Source organism: Rhynchophorus ferrugineus, unplaced genomic scaffold, assembly GCF_030347505.1.
Source record: "Rhynchophorus ferrugineus isolate W39M unplaced genomic scaffold, kcgeb_rfMv2 rfM4, whole genome shotgun sequence".
NCBI classification, from domain to species: Eukaryota; Metazoa; Arthropoda; class Insecta; order Coleoptera; family Curculionidae; genus Rhynchophorus; species Rhynchophorus ferrugineus.
The window spans coordinates 17,447-33,024 of NW_027472583.1; the positions used below are offsets into that span (position 1 = coordinate 17,447).

The window sequence follows — 15,578 nt, forward strand, 5'->3', positions numbered from 1 at the left end:
TATTTCACAAATTTTGTACTATGGAGAGTTTCAATAAATGCAATTCCCTTCAATGAAAAATAAGAAAAACAAGTCATAATTTTGACACGGCTTTTTGTAATTACCATTTGCAAAATAGAAATCAAAGTTAAATATTATTTCAGACATGATAATAAGATTCCTGCAAGTAAAATATAAATATTTTAATTTTTTGTGTTTTTTATGAGGATTTTATATACTTATATGTATTATTATTAATCATTAATAGATATAAAACACATTTATCATTCAAAGACATCTTTATAGTAATAATTAAATTACAACGAAAAACGGTTATTTTTTCGAAATCAAAATATGTGATTCATAATCCCCCCTATTCTTCCCACGTTCGTTCAAATTTCTTCGTCAGATCTGCGTCCTGTTCGTCGCCAAGCTCTCAAAGTCATTGAGGTGAACACTAAGCAAAGTGCATGCGGACGACGACTTTGAATCAATTTTGAAACCTATTCGCCGAATTCAGTTTTACTCATGCGCATTTTCACTTTTCCCACGAAATTCGCCCCGAATACTCAGGTCTGTATCCACCATAGATATCGATATATTGGCCATAAAAAGAGCGTTGTTCCAGGAAATGCGGATCGGACCAACAAATTTACACGCACGTTCGTCGTGTCATCTTTATGACTGGGCCAATATAGAGAGTAAATTAGGTGGGTAATTTTAACACGTCAATCATGCAAGTCTGAGCTATCTTAGCCCCGTCCGGTTACAGGTTATTCCAATCGCTACAACTCTTGTAATGATGTAAAGACGACTTCAATATACTTACGTGTTTTTTTTAAATCAAAAGCTATACAATAATGAAGTCAGAATGACAACAAAATATTTGATCGAAATGACGCATATATCGCATCGCGCAATATCGGTTGGTATTTGAAAGCCACACTTGAAAAATCTTTTCCTTTTCCCCTATCAATTATAATAATTCCAAATTTTCAGAGTGCGCTGAATATCAGTATTATCCCTGTGAAAAATCAACGTGAGTTTATAGCACTATCGGTCACCCAATTAGTTTATTCAAAGTATTCTTTGTAAAGGTGTTGGTATCCATTTTGTTAATTAGATACTATATTTTAATATATTATAATAAACAAAAATATATTAAATACATAATCTCTTTATAGCTATATTAATAAACATTTGTTAGATCTTATATATTTACTAAGACACTTTATACAAATTATAAAAATATGATGCTGTTATATGTATTCTTGATGATTTTATTATCATTTTATACATAGCCTTGCTAAAACAATCAAGTTATTTGATTGGTGAGATCACAATATTTAGTTTCAATAGATCCCTTTCTGTGCCAATAAGATAAGGAGTCTCATGGAAGGACCTTTTTACAGCAGATGGATTTAGAGCATTAAATGGTATTAAATTGTCTATATTAAGTCTCCTATCCTTAGGAGTGAAATGATGAATTCTTTCTTTCACTTCCATAACATGTTCTACACCACCATGTATTCCATAAATTAAAACTGATACTTTTATTCTCATATTACTAATAGGTGATTCCCTACATGTTAGTGATAATCGAACTGTTCTTAATATCTCTTCCGGAACCTCTAGTGTACCTGTAACAATATTAATGCTATGAAAATATGAGTCCTAAAAAGTCAATAATGATTTACCAAAAACCCATTTACCTTGGGAAAGTATTAAGAAACACTTTTTGAAGTGTACTCCTTTTGGATATAAACCAACTTCCCATTGGCTTATTTCATGAGCTTCATGTTCAGCAGCAGATAGGTGGGAGGAAAAAAGAAATGCACTAAAATGGTAACTCTGGAGATTCCAGAAATTTTCAATACTTAATGATGCTGAACAGCTATCTGATGTGTATAATCTAGCTTGAAATAGTTCGGGTTCTGTATCATAATATGGTTGTAGCTCATCTGAATAACCTAAAATATATTTTAATTTGATTAATTTTGCAACTAGTAAATTTTAACCCCATATCTTGCCTGAATGGTACTTTAATCCTATTACCATTCTATCAACAAAAAATTCTTCATGTTGCCTAATCATTGGCGACATTAACAAGTCAGCTAACTCCCTGTGAGTCATCATTGGAAACCTGATATATTTCATGACTTTCTCCACTAATTCACTAAACTTTTTGTAGTCACCATGGTCAGTCTTATCCATTTTAATTTTTTGCAGTTCTAACCATCTTACAACACAATTATATAACATAATTTCATTATATACAACCACATCACTTTGTTGCAAAATTTTTATAAATGTATCACAGGCAATGTTTGTAAAATCTGAAGTATTGGCCACTGCCTCAAAATTCCATTTTAAATAATTTTGGCATGTGTCAAAAATGAGGGTGTGACCACATATGGTACTGTATTGTAGCCAAGATGAAAGTTGATTATGAGATGCTGCATGAGGTACATGTTTGCACATATATTGTATACATGTACGAGTTAAACTCTGGAATGTATATATTCTGGTACAACCAACACATTATTACAAAAAACTTATTACCTTCACTAAATACTTATCTGCTAATGCTAAAATTGGCATGACATTTGTATGAGTAATAAGAATCTTTCCAGTATAAAAATATTCAAGGAAAGTAGAAAATACCGATTCACAAATTGGCAATTCTTGTAATTCAATATGACTTTCTTTCCATTCGGACCAAGCTGAATTCATAAGCATTGCCTAAAGACAAGTTTTATAAATATTAGTGCAACATCAAAATATAGCACCAACCTGAAAGACATCGCTGGAAGCACATAAAATTAATTTGTGAGCTCCATATTGTCGGTCGCCCACCTTTATATATATATCGCACATATTTTGATCAATCCATAATTTTTTTAAAACTCTTAATATATTATCGGAGTTGTCAGTCTACAAACGTAGCAGTATTATGTAGCAGAATCAACCAGGAGTTTTGTGAATATATACTTACTGTTATTTGGCAATTATCAAAGAATTCTTCATCTGGGGATGAATTTTTATTTGCAGATAGTGTCTCTGCTCCGACCATTTCATCATCGTCAAACATCATTGATATGTAATAGAATCAATAATAATGAAAATAATTTGATATTTACGAGTTATAGCTTATATAAATGTATATATTTGAATACATAGAAACTGTTATATTAATAAAACGTAATATAAATACTAAATAATATTTGATGGGGTTATGTTGTTGAAATACTCGTCAATTAGTTTGTTAAACTGTTTATCTATGATTTATGTAACCAGACATACACAGTATTCTAATAAATTTAAAAAACAAGATTTCTATAGAAAATTTTCAAAGAAAGAAATTCATTAGTAATTCCAAAATTAATGCTGGGAATATTTCAAAAAATGTATAATATAAAATACATTTTAGATTTTTAAAACTTTTATTAATAAATAATATTTTGATAGCAATTTTAATACAAACGTTTTAATAATAGATAAATTTAAAGTTGGAACTTAAAAATAAAATAAAAATCTATAATAATAATTACGATCAAAAATAAGTATACATTATGAGCGCATCTCATTAAGAAGTATATTGTGAAATATCTGCAAAATTTAATGAGAAGAAACCTAAGTTAAAATGGGACGTTTATACAGATTTCAAAAAATATAACTGGAAGATATTAATTATTATGATAATTATGACATCACTCAAGTAATATTAACAGAACTAAAGTATTGAATGATTTAAATAGAATACAATTGAAATTTTGTATTGTGTTTTTTTGGATTCTTTGAAAGTTGTTACTATGTAGTTTGTAGGGTATTATTCTCACCGTTGTAACATCAGATGCTAAATGAAAATTGTTGCGGAATAGTTTTGGGTTCCAGCATAATTGGTTTGAAACTAAACACTTACGTTACGGTAGATAAACTGTCTATTATTTAAACGTTTGGCGAAGAAGGGTACATGGCAGCGACTAGTCATCATATATCAAGTGTCTGTGCGAAGGTATTGGAAAGATTTAGAAGTACCGATGTTAAAAGTGTTGCAGACAGAAATAATTCGAACTTCACATTAAATCATTTTAATGGTTTTATGGCCTTATTTTTGGTTACTTAATAATATGATAATGCGAATAAAATATTTGTGTTCTATGTTGCATAAGTATTATTTTTTATTTATCCTATTTGAGCACTGTTAACTCGATAGGTTTATATATCCAGAGAATTTGAAACATAGAGAATTACATTGGTGTTTTTTCTCTCTCATTTTTAACATAATATCCATATTAACATATTAACATATAGTCCCAGATGTGCCACGTTCTAACATCCTAAGATAAAACCCAGTAGATCTAACATTCAAATAAATGGTTTTAATCATTTTTTTTTCAAAACAATGGGACAATGATTCAAAGTAATTGCGATTCGAATTGTATTACCACCCCTTATTTACAAAATTTAAAAGAATACTCCAGGGAATGTTTAGCAATTAAATCAAGAAATGATTGACTATATTTTTTTTGTATATATAGTATTAAAATAGTTTTGATGATTAGTATTTATCCTTGGTAAAAAAAGAAAGGGTTTTTATGTATAATATATATCTTAAAATATATAATTCAAAATAAATGCTGGTTAGAACATTTTACTTCAATATTGATATTTTCAATAGTTTCAGAAGTGATGACTCAATAAACATGCTTGTATGACTATATTTGCATTAAGCTATCCCATAATTAATGTCGAGTTCACATAAACATCATTAAGTTTCGTTTTAATATCATCATACGTTTCTTTTATCGAACAAGAACTTTATCGGTTTTGGATGTTAAACATTGAACGCCTTATGACTGACCCACAATTTATCAAGACCATAACGGATCCTCAAAAAGAAGTTTAGATTTCTTTTAAGGACGTCAAGAGGAAATTTTAGACAATCATAATCTAACTTGCCAATGAGACTAAAAGTAAGGTGAATGGTTTCACCAGGACAATAAAGACATGGATAAAAGATACCAAGAGAAATAGAGCTTCTCAAAATCAGAATACTGTTGACAGCTTCAAAAAGAACTTTCAGGTTCTTCCCACAAGCGAAAATGTACATACATAAGACTTACTGGGAGAAATAAATGGTTTAAGTGTATGCTAGTGAAAGTATATTAGATAAAAAATATGTAGAAACTGTCAAGAAAAATCTCATTCCACGAAAAAAAAATAATTAGAATAATTTTCGGATTCAGCATATCCAGAAACAAGGATTACATCACAACACTTAAAGAGCCCTTAGAAATTGTCTGCAGACGTTGTTATCGTTATATTGATTTAGATCAATGGTTGTTTTCTCATTTCCTTTAATCCTCTTGAAACAAGTTCAAATATTTTGTATCTCCCTATTACATATTTTTTGGCGGTAGGTTTTTTTTATGTATGTCTATTCTACAGTATGCAATTTGTCATCAATATGGGCCATGTATACCTTTTAAATTATTTTTAAAGCCGTTGCGGCTAACGTATGCCCGTTCGTGATCTCCATACGTTATGTTTTATTTATTTGAGGAATACGAAATTGCCATTATCTTAACTTCGGAGATTTTATTATAGTTTTAAATGAAATAGTTTAAATTAGGAGATGATATTGAGAAATATCTAGAATCGTCCGATGTTTTATGTTCGATATGATTTTAATTATGTTTCGTAATATATAATTTTATTCTTTATCAAATATCTTAGTTTTACAAAAATACTTAATTTTCATATCTAATTTTAAATATAAAGTATACATTTCAATATATTGGAATAAAAGTTGCCGACTGACAAGTTACCAATTTAAAGTTACTCTCTTTTTTATAGATTTCTTTATAATAACACATTTACAAGCAATTACTTAAAGACATAAGTTTACAAACATACCACGGCGATTGCAGCAATTGGAAGACCGTATTGACTAATGCTTTGTGCACTACTGGTACCTTCAAATTCATCATGATCTTTATATTTTTAAATAAATACATGGGATCTTATTTATTGAATGGAAATTTTAATAGCTAAAAAAACTAGTTATTAATTTAAAAAGAAATTGTTAATAAGCACAGGCCAAAATAGACCAAATTATAATGTTTTGACCCTATTAAGTATTTTATTTCTAAATATCCTGCTATAAATAAATGGTTTAATTTTTTTATGTTTTTTTTTTAAATAAAGTTTCCTTTTATCGCTTTCGGTACATCACGGTTTTAGATAAGATGCTTAGATTGAAAACAAGGTATTAAATCAATCTGTTGTTATTATAGATTTAATTTTTCTGCTTCTGCATCATAAGTGTTGGAGTAATTATTCACCACAAGTTCATTTTAATGTTGTAGTGTGCTCATTATGGACATCTCTCGTTAAAATAAAACAATTAATTAATTATTTTAAAAAATCATTAAAGGAAATTGACAAAATAGTTCATAATGATAATTAAGAACAATTGGTGCAAAAAGTCGTTTTTGATGACTTTGACAGATAATAAGGATACAGGGAACAAATGTCAAGGTAAAAAGTAGATATATTGTGGTATAAAGCATAAGTTTAAAACTTTTCTATAGTTTGGAAACTATATGAGCTAATTCCAAAATATATTATGTGAAAAGTCATATTATTTGTAATTTCAGTACACGCGGGATTGTAAAAAGGAATTTTACTCGTCAATTAACTCCAAGCTGGTCAATATACTCATAAATCTAAGAAAAGACCTGATTTACAGTAGACAAACATTGTAATTGAATTGAAAGTATAATAAAGTCATAAACTAGATAAAATTTTAAGGGTGTTTATATTTAAAGAATAAAATATACCTTATATAATACAACTGCTTTTTTCTTAAACCTTAAACTTATTGAGGAACTGGATATTTAAATACAAAATCTGATTATACATATTTTATCTTGAAAACAAAAAACAGTTGAACATAAAACGGAACATTATTCATTTATTAGGTTTTCAAGAACAAAAAACTGTTGGTTTAATGGCTTGTGCTTGTCAACGTCAGCAATAGACGTCATCAGAATAAGTATTTATCTCAAGCATCTTTTAACATTGACCTTATGGTATATTCTCAGGAACAATTTGCAAGAAAAATTGGAAAGTTGAATTTTAATGGTATCATATAAATGTAGTTAAGAAGTTAATTTTATAGATATATAAAAATTTTAAATTTTATATAAATTGTATCAAACATATAGTAAGAATTATATATAAAATAACTATATGTATAAATACGGATTATATTTTCAAAATCACATGCTATCTGAATCATAATTAGTTTGTATTTTGGAACGAACCCCTTATAGATATCAGATGTTGGACATCAAAGCTGTCGATGTTAGTGTTGATTCAGCATCAATCGATATTGAAAATTAGAATTTGAGATAGTTTGAAACCCAATAAGTTACTCCTAAGTGTCCTAGCATAGGTGGCCTTAAAAATATATTTAATGTAAGTAATTTTTATGGTTTTTATTTATTTAATTTATTAATTTTATGGTTTGTATTTTATGGAGTGCTTAAATTGTGGTCGAATCGAATGCCGCGTTTGTTCACGAATCAACAACCTATGGACGAATCGGAATGTTGTTGCTATGCAAACAAAATAAATCTGATGATTATGTGACAGGGGATGAAATATTGATCAAGTGCAACACATTAATGAGTAAAGTCAAACTCTTAGGCACGAAAATAATGTTTATCGAATCTATGATGACTCATTAGTTATATCAAAACGTTCAAGATATTTAAAACAATAGAAGTTTTATATATATTGACAGAAATATGTATTAATTGATGTTTTCAACGATTTACATCAAAAGTAAATATCAAACAACTATATTAAATACAACAAATATATTTGGATAAAATAGTACCTAATTAAAATAAGGAGCTAACGATAATTTCATAATTTAGTAATAGGAACATGTTCAGATTTTTGAAGGCAAAGAAATTTTATTTTTACACCGCATGTTTAGTTTATAAAACAAAAAAAATAATTTTTCATCAAAACAGCATACTCTCTTGTACATAGATAAAAGTAAGCATTATTACATCTATCTTATTTACCATATTTAGTTCCCTCCGATTTCTAGTAGTTTTTTTTCAGCTCAAAAATTCATGTAAAAGCAAAAGCCGTGAAATAATTAGTCAGCGATTTTTTAAATAATAAAATGTATTTACAATTATAGGATGTGTGTGTTTTTATGGACTTATAGATTTATATATATTCTAGTTATATGATTAAATAAGTATATTTTTGAACCACACTGTAAAAGTTGCAGTTCATTCCATGAAGGACGAAAGAAAACTAAAAATTGCTTAAAACAACTGTAATGCAGTTAATAAAAATATTTGATACCAGTATAGCAAGAACGAGTAAGGGTATTTTACTTGCAACCTTTTCTTTGTATTTCGATACAACCAATATGGGTTTTAAAACAATTGGTATAAGAACAAAAATATAACTTAATTGACTATAATTCTGTATAATAATACAATTACCAATAGTGAAAATATTTAAATAAGTATAATTGATATATTGGGAATATATGTACTTGACAAAATATTGTTAATTTATCCAAATGAACTGTTTGTTCGCTGATTTATGTTTTATACATATTTTTTTGTTTTGATGTACACTATCTTCAACGATCGCATTTAAAGAGTGAATGCATCATACTATTTTATTCTTTACAATATCGTGCTGGACTTCTTATAACATTTGTGACCTAATAGGAACTAAGTTAGTAGGTAATCTATATCAAAATGATCTATATATCCCTCTTTATATATGTGGGATGAATCGCATCCATCGACTGTGCTTTTTGTTTGCTTTGCTTTGGCATCTTCTTTGTCCATACAAGAATGATTCTAGAAATACTTCCACTCCATAGCTTGAAATTGTTCTATAAATATTGAAGGCTTTTATTGTCCTCTTGGGTTGCTTTGCTTAACTTATTGTGTACGTCCCAGTTTAGCCGTAAAAAAATTACTTAAACTTCTTCCTTCCATATATCCATACAGTTATTGATGTAATATCCTTCTCGATCAGCATGTTTATTATAATAAGTATTTGCTACCCCTCATATCAACTCGAGTGGATTGAATATACAGTGATAAGGAGGAAGTCAATACTATGTGACCATAATGTTCAGCCATGTGATCTACTGTAGATCTTTTTTCGGGCTTATTTCTAACAAAAGGTAATTTCAAAAAACGCAATGAAACATTTCATTTATATTTACCTAGTACCAGTTTAAGATATTCTTTTTAATGATTTTTTTATTATTTTTAATTCTCTTTAAGGCACTGTCTGGAAATTCCATTAGACCTCTTCGAGGATTATTCGAGGATTAATTCTATGCCCTGTAAGAGTGTATGAAGAGATGTCTTACATCCCTCAAAAAGCTGCTTGTTCCTAACTCTTTTATGTACACTTTCCAGACTAACAATTTTCGCTGAAATAATTTTATTAAATTATGTTAATACCGATAAAATAGTTTGCACACTCACTGTTACTATATATTTCGTATATTTTGAATAGAGCCAATATCAAGATGTTGTCACCCATTCGTATGTAGACGGGTTATGACTAATATTTTGAATAATTTTGAGTACGTGTGACAATCGGAAAACTTTGACAGGCTCATTCGTTTGCGTGTTCGAACTAATCAGACAGCATTGTGTCTTTTTAACTAGAATAAAATGAGAAGGAAAATATTGTCTGATTCTAAAACGAATTTACAAATTGCGGCAGGCAATACATTAAGCAAATTAATGACGCATATACAAATAAACTTTGAATAGACTATATATAAAACTATAGACTATATCACATCACGTTTTACTAACGCTTTACCACCACTGCCATATTCAGCATATAATCAGCATAATCCGCTTTGATTAGCAGTAACATTTTTGAAAGTAACTGTTGCGAGTCACGTAAGAAAAATGTATTTATACTATACTATCCTATACATCTTCATAATACTACCAGTACACCTGTTTGTACTACCCTGAAATTGCCCTTATCGGAGGGATGGCACTGTATATGCCTTTGGAAGGACCTCCTTCTGGCTACCCTGAGTAGGTCGTGTCACTAAAAATGGACATAAATAAATCCATTTCCGTTTAAAAAAACGTTAGGTACGCCCTTCTGTTTCCAAATTTGATTACGTACTGTAATCGGCTAAGTTAGACTTAACATTTGACTTTTATAAATGAATTAACAAGTTTGTGTGTAGTTTTAAATTTAACAATCTAATTCACTTTGATATTATTTAGACATAATCAATATAAACAAGTCTTCGAATAAATACGAAAAACGCGGTCACGTCATATTTCAGTCGTTTACTTTATGAAAAAATTTAGACTATAATAAATACACTTAATGGCAATGAAACAAATATTGTTACCTCATCCGCACATTCTGTGAAGTGTGCTTATGTTCAGAAAAATATGCAATTATTTTAAGTTAAATTGTTATTACTTATCATTTATTTTACGACGCTTCGAATGTTCTTTCTCCTTGACAGGTTGGATATTTTAATTATCAGTTATATTAATCATTTAGTTACATTCTATAATGGGTTATTTTAATTCGTAAGTTTGTTTAACTATTGCAACAGGAAACTCTTTAGCCAGTGCAACTAGTTTAAGGTCTACAAGTTAGCAAATACTAGTCTTTTTCTATGCTATCATAATCTAACAAATTGTATAAAAACTGTTATTATTTGTTTTATGTGTCTGCGTGGTCGTACAAGCTGGCCAGTAAAAAACATTCAACAACTATTTTGTGTTTGCAAATAACTTGTTATGAGTTGAACGTCAAAACTTCAAAACATAACGTAAAACTGTACAGACGGCATCACAACATTGAAGATTAAACTAATCTTATCGTGAATGTTAAATAAGCGACGTAGTGAATTTGTATTTTTATGTTAAGTCTCTTGCAGAATTATGATAGTCTGAAGGGCTTAGTCTTTACTCGAAGTGTCTTTTTTTAGCCAGATCAGAAGCTATTATCAAATTTATTATTGAATTCCTTTCAAATCATATTTCATTGTAAAATAAACATTATTTTATGGATTATGTTATGTTCAAATATGTAATATAAGTATTTAATTGGTATTCTACCTTATTTACAACGAATTTATATAAACTAAATTTATTAATCACCATAATTTTTGTATTTATACATTGATATATCGTAATTTATAATCTGGATACTTGAATAACATCCATTGTTTTTACATAATACATCAATTGCAATCACGCAATTTGTTTGCTTTATTAAGCCATTGAGTTTCTGTTGACGATTCACTTTATTATATTTTACATATATATAAGCAATATATATAATTTATTTTAGTGTTTTTAGAATGACGTTTTCTACTTGACCACTTGAATAATTTAGGTGCCAGTTTCATTTATTTTATACGTTTGCTTTTACATGATGAATCATTTCAATTTTAATGCCTAACAGTATAATATATAGATAGTTAACATAAGTATTAACAAATTATAAAGTTAATATCTATTCGATATTCATCAGAGCTAATATGTGGATATCACCTTCTAACCTCTCATAAAAATTACAGACATTAATGATATCAGTGACATTTTAAGTCAGAATTATTATATCCTTTTTAAAACAATTAAAATAGATGTCTCACTTTTGTAGCACTCACTGGTATTAAAATTGCATTTGAGAAACAACTAAAAAATTTGCTAAAAAATGTATTATTACAACTTAAATTGTTGGTGTTACGAAATCGCTCATACTTGAAGATTATGTTGTTGATAGATGTCTAATATGACGATATGATAATTTTATATTAACTATTAGTATCTCCATGTGTTGAGCCTAAGATGTTTATTTGCCTTAATAACATCTAATAACTTTTAGTTTCTCACAACGCAATTTTTTGTTGTATTATAATTTTAGGGTAAATGATGTGGCTCGGTGAATGGAGGTAAAACGAAATGAAACAGTGGTGTTTACATTATATGACCGTTATTTATTTGCTATATAGAAAATGTGAAAAATACAAATGATAAAACGGATGGCAGCGGTGTTATCTGGAGACGAGGCTTGGGCAGTCGATGGTGGCACGTCTAAACCAAACGATGGTTGAGCACTGAATGAATCGAAATACCCTTCAATAACATCCCAGATAAACGTCTCGGGGTTGCCGCCAGCTATTCGTTATCGGGTTCTAGTTGGCGCTGCTGGCGCCTCGCCCGTGTTCAACATCTGGGATTATATTTCTGGGTACTTTGTTGACCATTATTCCACGATGTAAAACTCGACATGCCTCAAGGTCGCTACAGAATGATCAAATTTTGTTCTCTCTATACATTATTTTACTTTGAAAACTTTCATTATATTTTAAGAAAACTGATGCAGAACATCATTGTAAACTTGTTGAACTTTATAGGGAACATGTTTAAATTATTTATAAAAATCGATTTCAGTGCTTTAAAGATGGCGATTTTAAAGTAAAAGGCAGAACGGGAGGTTTACTGGCTCAATTTATGTCACAAACAAACGTATATTAAAGAATATTTAGCATTATTTTGAATGATTAAATGGGGAGACCGGAATAAATCAATTTTTTATTACATAGAGGATGGGGAAGGATTAAAAACTTCAAAAATAGTACCTTCTACCTTGGCTCGATACGTTTTTCATGCTGTTTTATGTTTTTTTTTTTCAGAGAGATTGTTATTGCAACAGTAAATGGATCAGGATTTCAATTACTTCTATAAACTTCAATATAAATATGCAAAAATTATTGCAAAACCGGTACTGGTAGGTTCACGACCATAATATGACTCTCAACCACCTTCTATAGCGATATTAACAGTTTGCATGGATACAAACCAACGAATATCAAAATAATAAACATATCAGTTTTGGTATTCCTGTAAAATTTAGAACCGAAGATAACAAATTCGCGCTTGTTTTTTTTTGTTTTTGTTTTCCGTAAAATAAAACAGTCTTCAAGTAAATTAAAATGTTTATTTTAAACCCTACCATTTCATATATTATGCTCTTAATTTAAATTTAAATATATTTTACTAATTTTATCTATTAGAAATGTTTTGCAACAAAAGATATTTAAACTTAACAATATATAAACAAGAGTTCATAATAAATATGTTGTAATCACTGGTGTATAATTATAATTCCCAACTAAAAAGAAAAATGAATCTTTCTCTGTTTCTAAAACGCTGTTTACGCTATAATGCCTAGTATTGTTACAAATTAGAGGGGATAATCACTCACTATATTTATATTTTAATGGGATCAAGGTACTAAATATTATTATTGCTATTTTATCTATTGATTATCAAATATATATTAAAAATTTGGGTTATTTCGTTATTCGTTGTTAGAGAAAGGCTGTTTGAAACTATACGAAGTTATCAGGGACAAAAATATATTACATAACTAAGACAGGTAAATAAAGGTTGAATTCGAAACATTGACATTGACGTGTTTGAACCGAAATATTAACGCGTTTCGTGTCATCACGTATAAGTCATTTGCGGTCATTTTTTTTATTAATTTTTAAAATTTTTATAAATCTATTTTCTATGCTAATTTTTATTGTATATAATTTATTACTTTATTCTACCTTGTGTTGTCTAGCAATTATAATTTAATGCGTAGCCTAATTCAGAAATCGTTATCGCGTCTGATAATTATGTTGTCTGGTAGCGTATATTCGCGAGTTTGAATCCCCCTTAAGATACTATTTTTAATTTATATTTAGGTTTGGAAGTGATTTTTGATCCGTGTAAATGTAACATACAAAACAACTTCCCAGTTACGCCAATAGCTATGTTGAGTAACAACAACTGTCTTCTAGACCAGTCATTCTCTTACTGTTGGATTTAATTCCAAAGATTCTGGTTTCAAGATCACTATAAGTAATAAAGTCCAGATAAACCTGAGTTTCAAAAATCTAGAGAAGTAATAAAGAAATAGATCGTAAAGAGTACTTAATATTTTTACAGCATAATTTTTACTAATTATTGTTAATTAATATTGCGTATAAAATTATGCAGTTTAGTAAATGTTTATGACTAATACTATAATATTTTCGCAATTAAAGTGTATATGTGTTACTGTTTCTGAACCACTTTATTATCAAAAGATTCGTCAATTGCTCTTAACATACTATTACAAAAAATCTTGCAAATTAACGTATACAAGCTCTTATAAGTGGTATATAAAGTACTCTTTTGAGTTAATTTTTTAATTGACAAACTGGATAAAATAACAATTTAAATTGATTCGGATATATTCATTGTCGTAAATGTTTTTTCTAACAGAGACCAAGAAATGAGCATTTGTTCAATAAAAGTTAGTGGTTTCGTAATATCTATGCTATTTTCCTTATTATATTTTTTAATATATTTTTTTCGTAGGAAGATAATGAATGATATATAAATAATTAACAACAATGATTAACAATGATATTTAGATTAACCTTAATAGAAAATCTTGCAGATTTTATAAATTAAACGTTTGACGGCTTTGAAATAAAATAGTTAATACACAGCTTGATTTAGTCCATTTCAACATCGACACACCTTATTATACCTTTATTTACCTTATTACACCTTATTATTATACATTTGTTGAGAATGTGGATACAGACGTATTCGATGCTGTTAATTATGTTATGCTATCTTGTTATTTTAAGAATGCATTACCCTCTAATGTAAATCCTTTAAAATTAGTTGATAATCTTACTATACTAATAAATATAGTAATACAAAATGTGCGGCTTTATAATCTCTATATGATATCTAAACTAAATCGTCAGCTGTTTTTTAAAACTCAAGACAAACAAACATATGCATCTATAGGTTTTGCAATATTTACTATCGCCTTTTCTTTAGTACAGGGGCAATGATTGCACCGACCTTGATCATTTGATAAGTAAGATATATAGTTGTCATAAAAAAAAATGTTGTGTTTGTTTATACTAAGTTGAGTAATATCGATCTTCTAGAAACTGTACTTGTTTTTTTAAGACATTTCAAGTTGTAGGTAACACCTGTTTATTATTTTCATCCAATAATCTGCTTAAATGCGTTCCTTATATTTTGGATTAAAATATCCACTTTTAAATATCCTACGTAAAGGTTTGTTTCGTTGTGGCAGAACCGGCCATTTGTAATGAAATAAAAGACTTGTGTATTACGCACCGGACAAAAAACTTTTTACGTATTAAGTTCAATAACCGTGTTACTTGTTTTGGAGACATTTTTGACACCATTGGACTATTTGTAATTGGGTATGTTAAGAACCGTTATTAGTCTATTACCCATCGAATCATTTGTGAAATAGTGCCGCAAATCTTGGATTAGGAGATAACAGTTGAATCATCACCGAAGTATTATATGAATTTGTCAATTTCATCATTGACATCAGCTACCATTAGGAAAAAGCTTACCCGAGGGCAATAATGTAATCTTGAACTCTTTTAGCTCTCCTCGTTTGGCCGTGATATCAAAACATTACGAATATATTTAACTAAATTTCAC

The 15,578-nt window shown here is 28.8% G+C and overlaps 1 protein-coding gene and 1 long non-coding RNA gene across 3 annotated transcripts; one reads left to right on the forward strand and one right to left on the reverse strand.

The window, feature by feature from the left end:
* Positions 1-361: 361 nt before the first annotated feature.
* Positions 362-12,863, forward strand: LOC143196028 (uncharacterized). 2 transcript variants are annotated; one of them, XR_013005644.1, is made up of 3 exons: positions 362-552; positions 608-689; positions 979-1,247. It is a non-coding gene; the product is annotated as an uncharacterized LOC143196028 (long non-coding RNA). The 2 variants fall into 2 exon arrangements; XR_013005645.1 differs by lacking the exon at positions 979-1,247 and adding an exon at positions 12,734-12,863 and having other exon boundaries at positions 436-552.
* On the reverse strand, positions 1,141-3,229 carry Tango10 (Transport and Golgi organization 10). The gene is made up of 6 exons (XM_076403609.1): positions 2,975-3,229; positions 2,773-2,913; positions 2,542-2,721; positions 2,010-2,487; positions 1,692-1,949; positions 1,141-1,619 (listed from the first exon to the last, which is right to left on the reverse strand). The coding sequence occupies exons 1-6, from the start codon at positions 3,071-3,073 to the stop codon at positions 1,300-1,302; spliced, it is 1,476 nt and encodes a 491-aa protein (XP_076259724.1). The 5' UTR covers positions 3,074-3,229; the 3' UTR covers positions 1,141-1,299.
* Positions 12,864-15,578: the final 2,715 nt, after the last annotated feature.

Bases quoted from the DNA above. Each gene is read 5' to 3' on its own strand.
- Tango10 (XM_076403609.1), bottom strand. From the start codon at position 3,073: ATGATGTTTGACGATGATGAAATGGTCGGAGCAGAGACACTATCTGCA. The intron at 2,722-2,772 runs GTTGGTGCTATA...ACTTGTCTTTAG, and splicing joins CTTCCAGCGATGTCTTTCAG to GCAATGCTTATGAATTCAGC. The intron at 1,620-1,691 runs GTAAATGGGTTT...ATATTGTTACAG, and splicing joins TTTCTTAATACTTTCCCAAG to GTACACTAGAGGTTCCGGAA.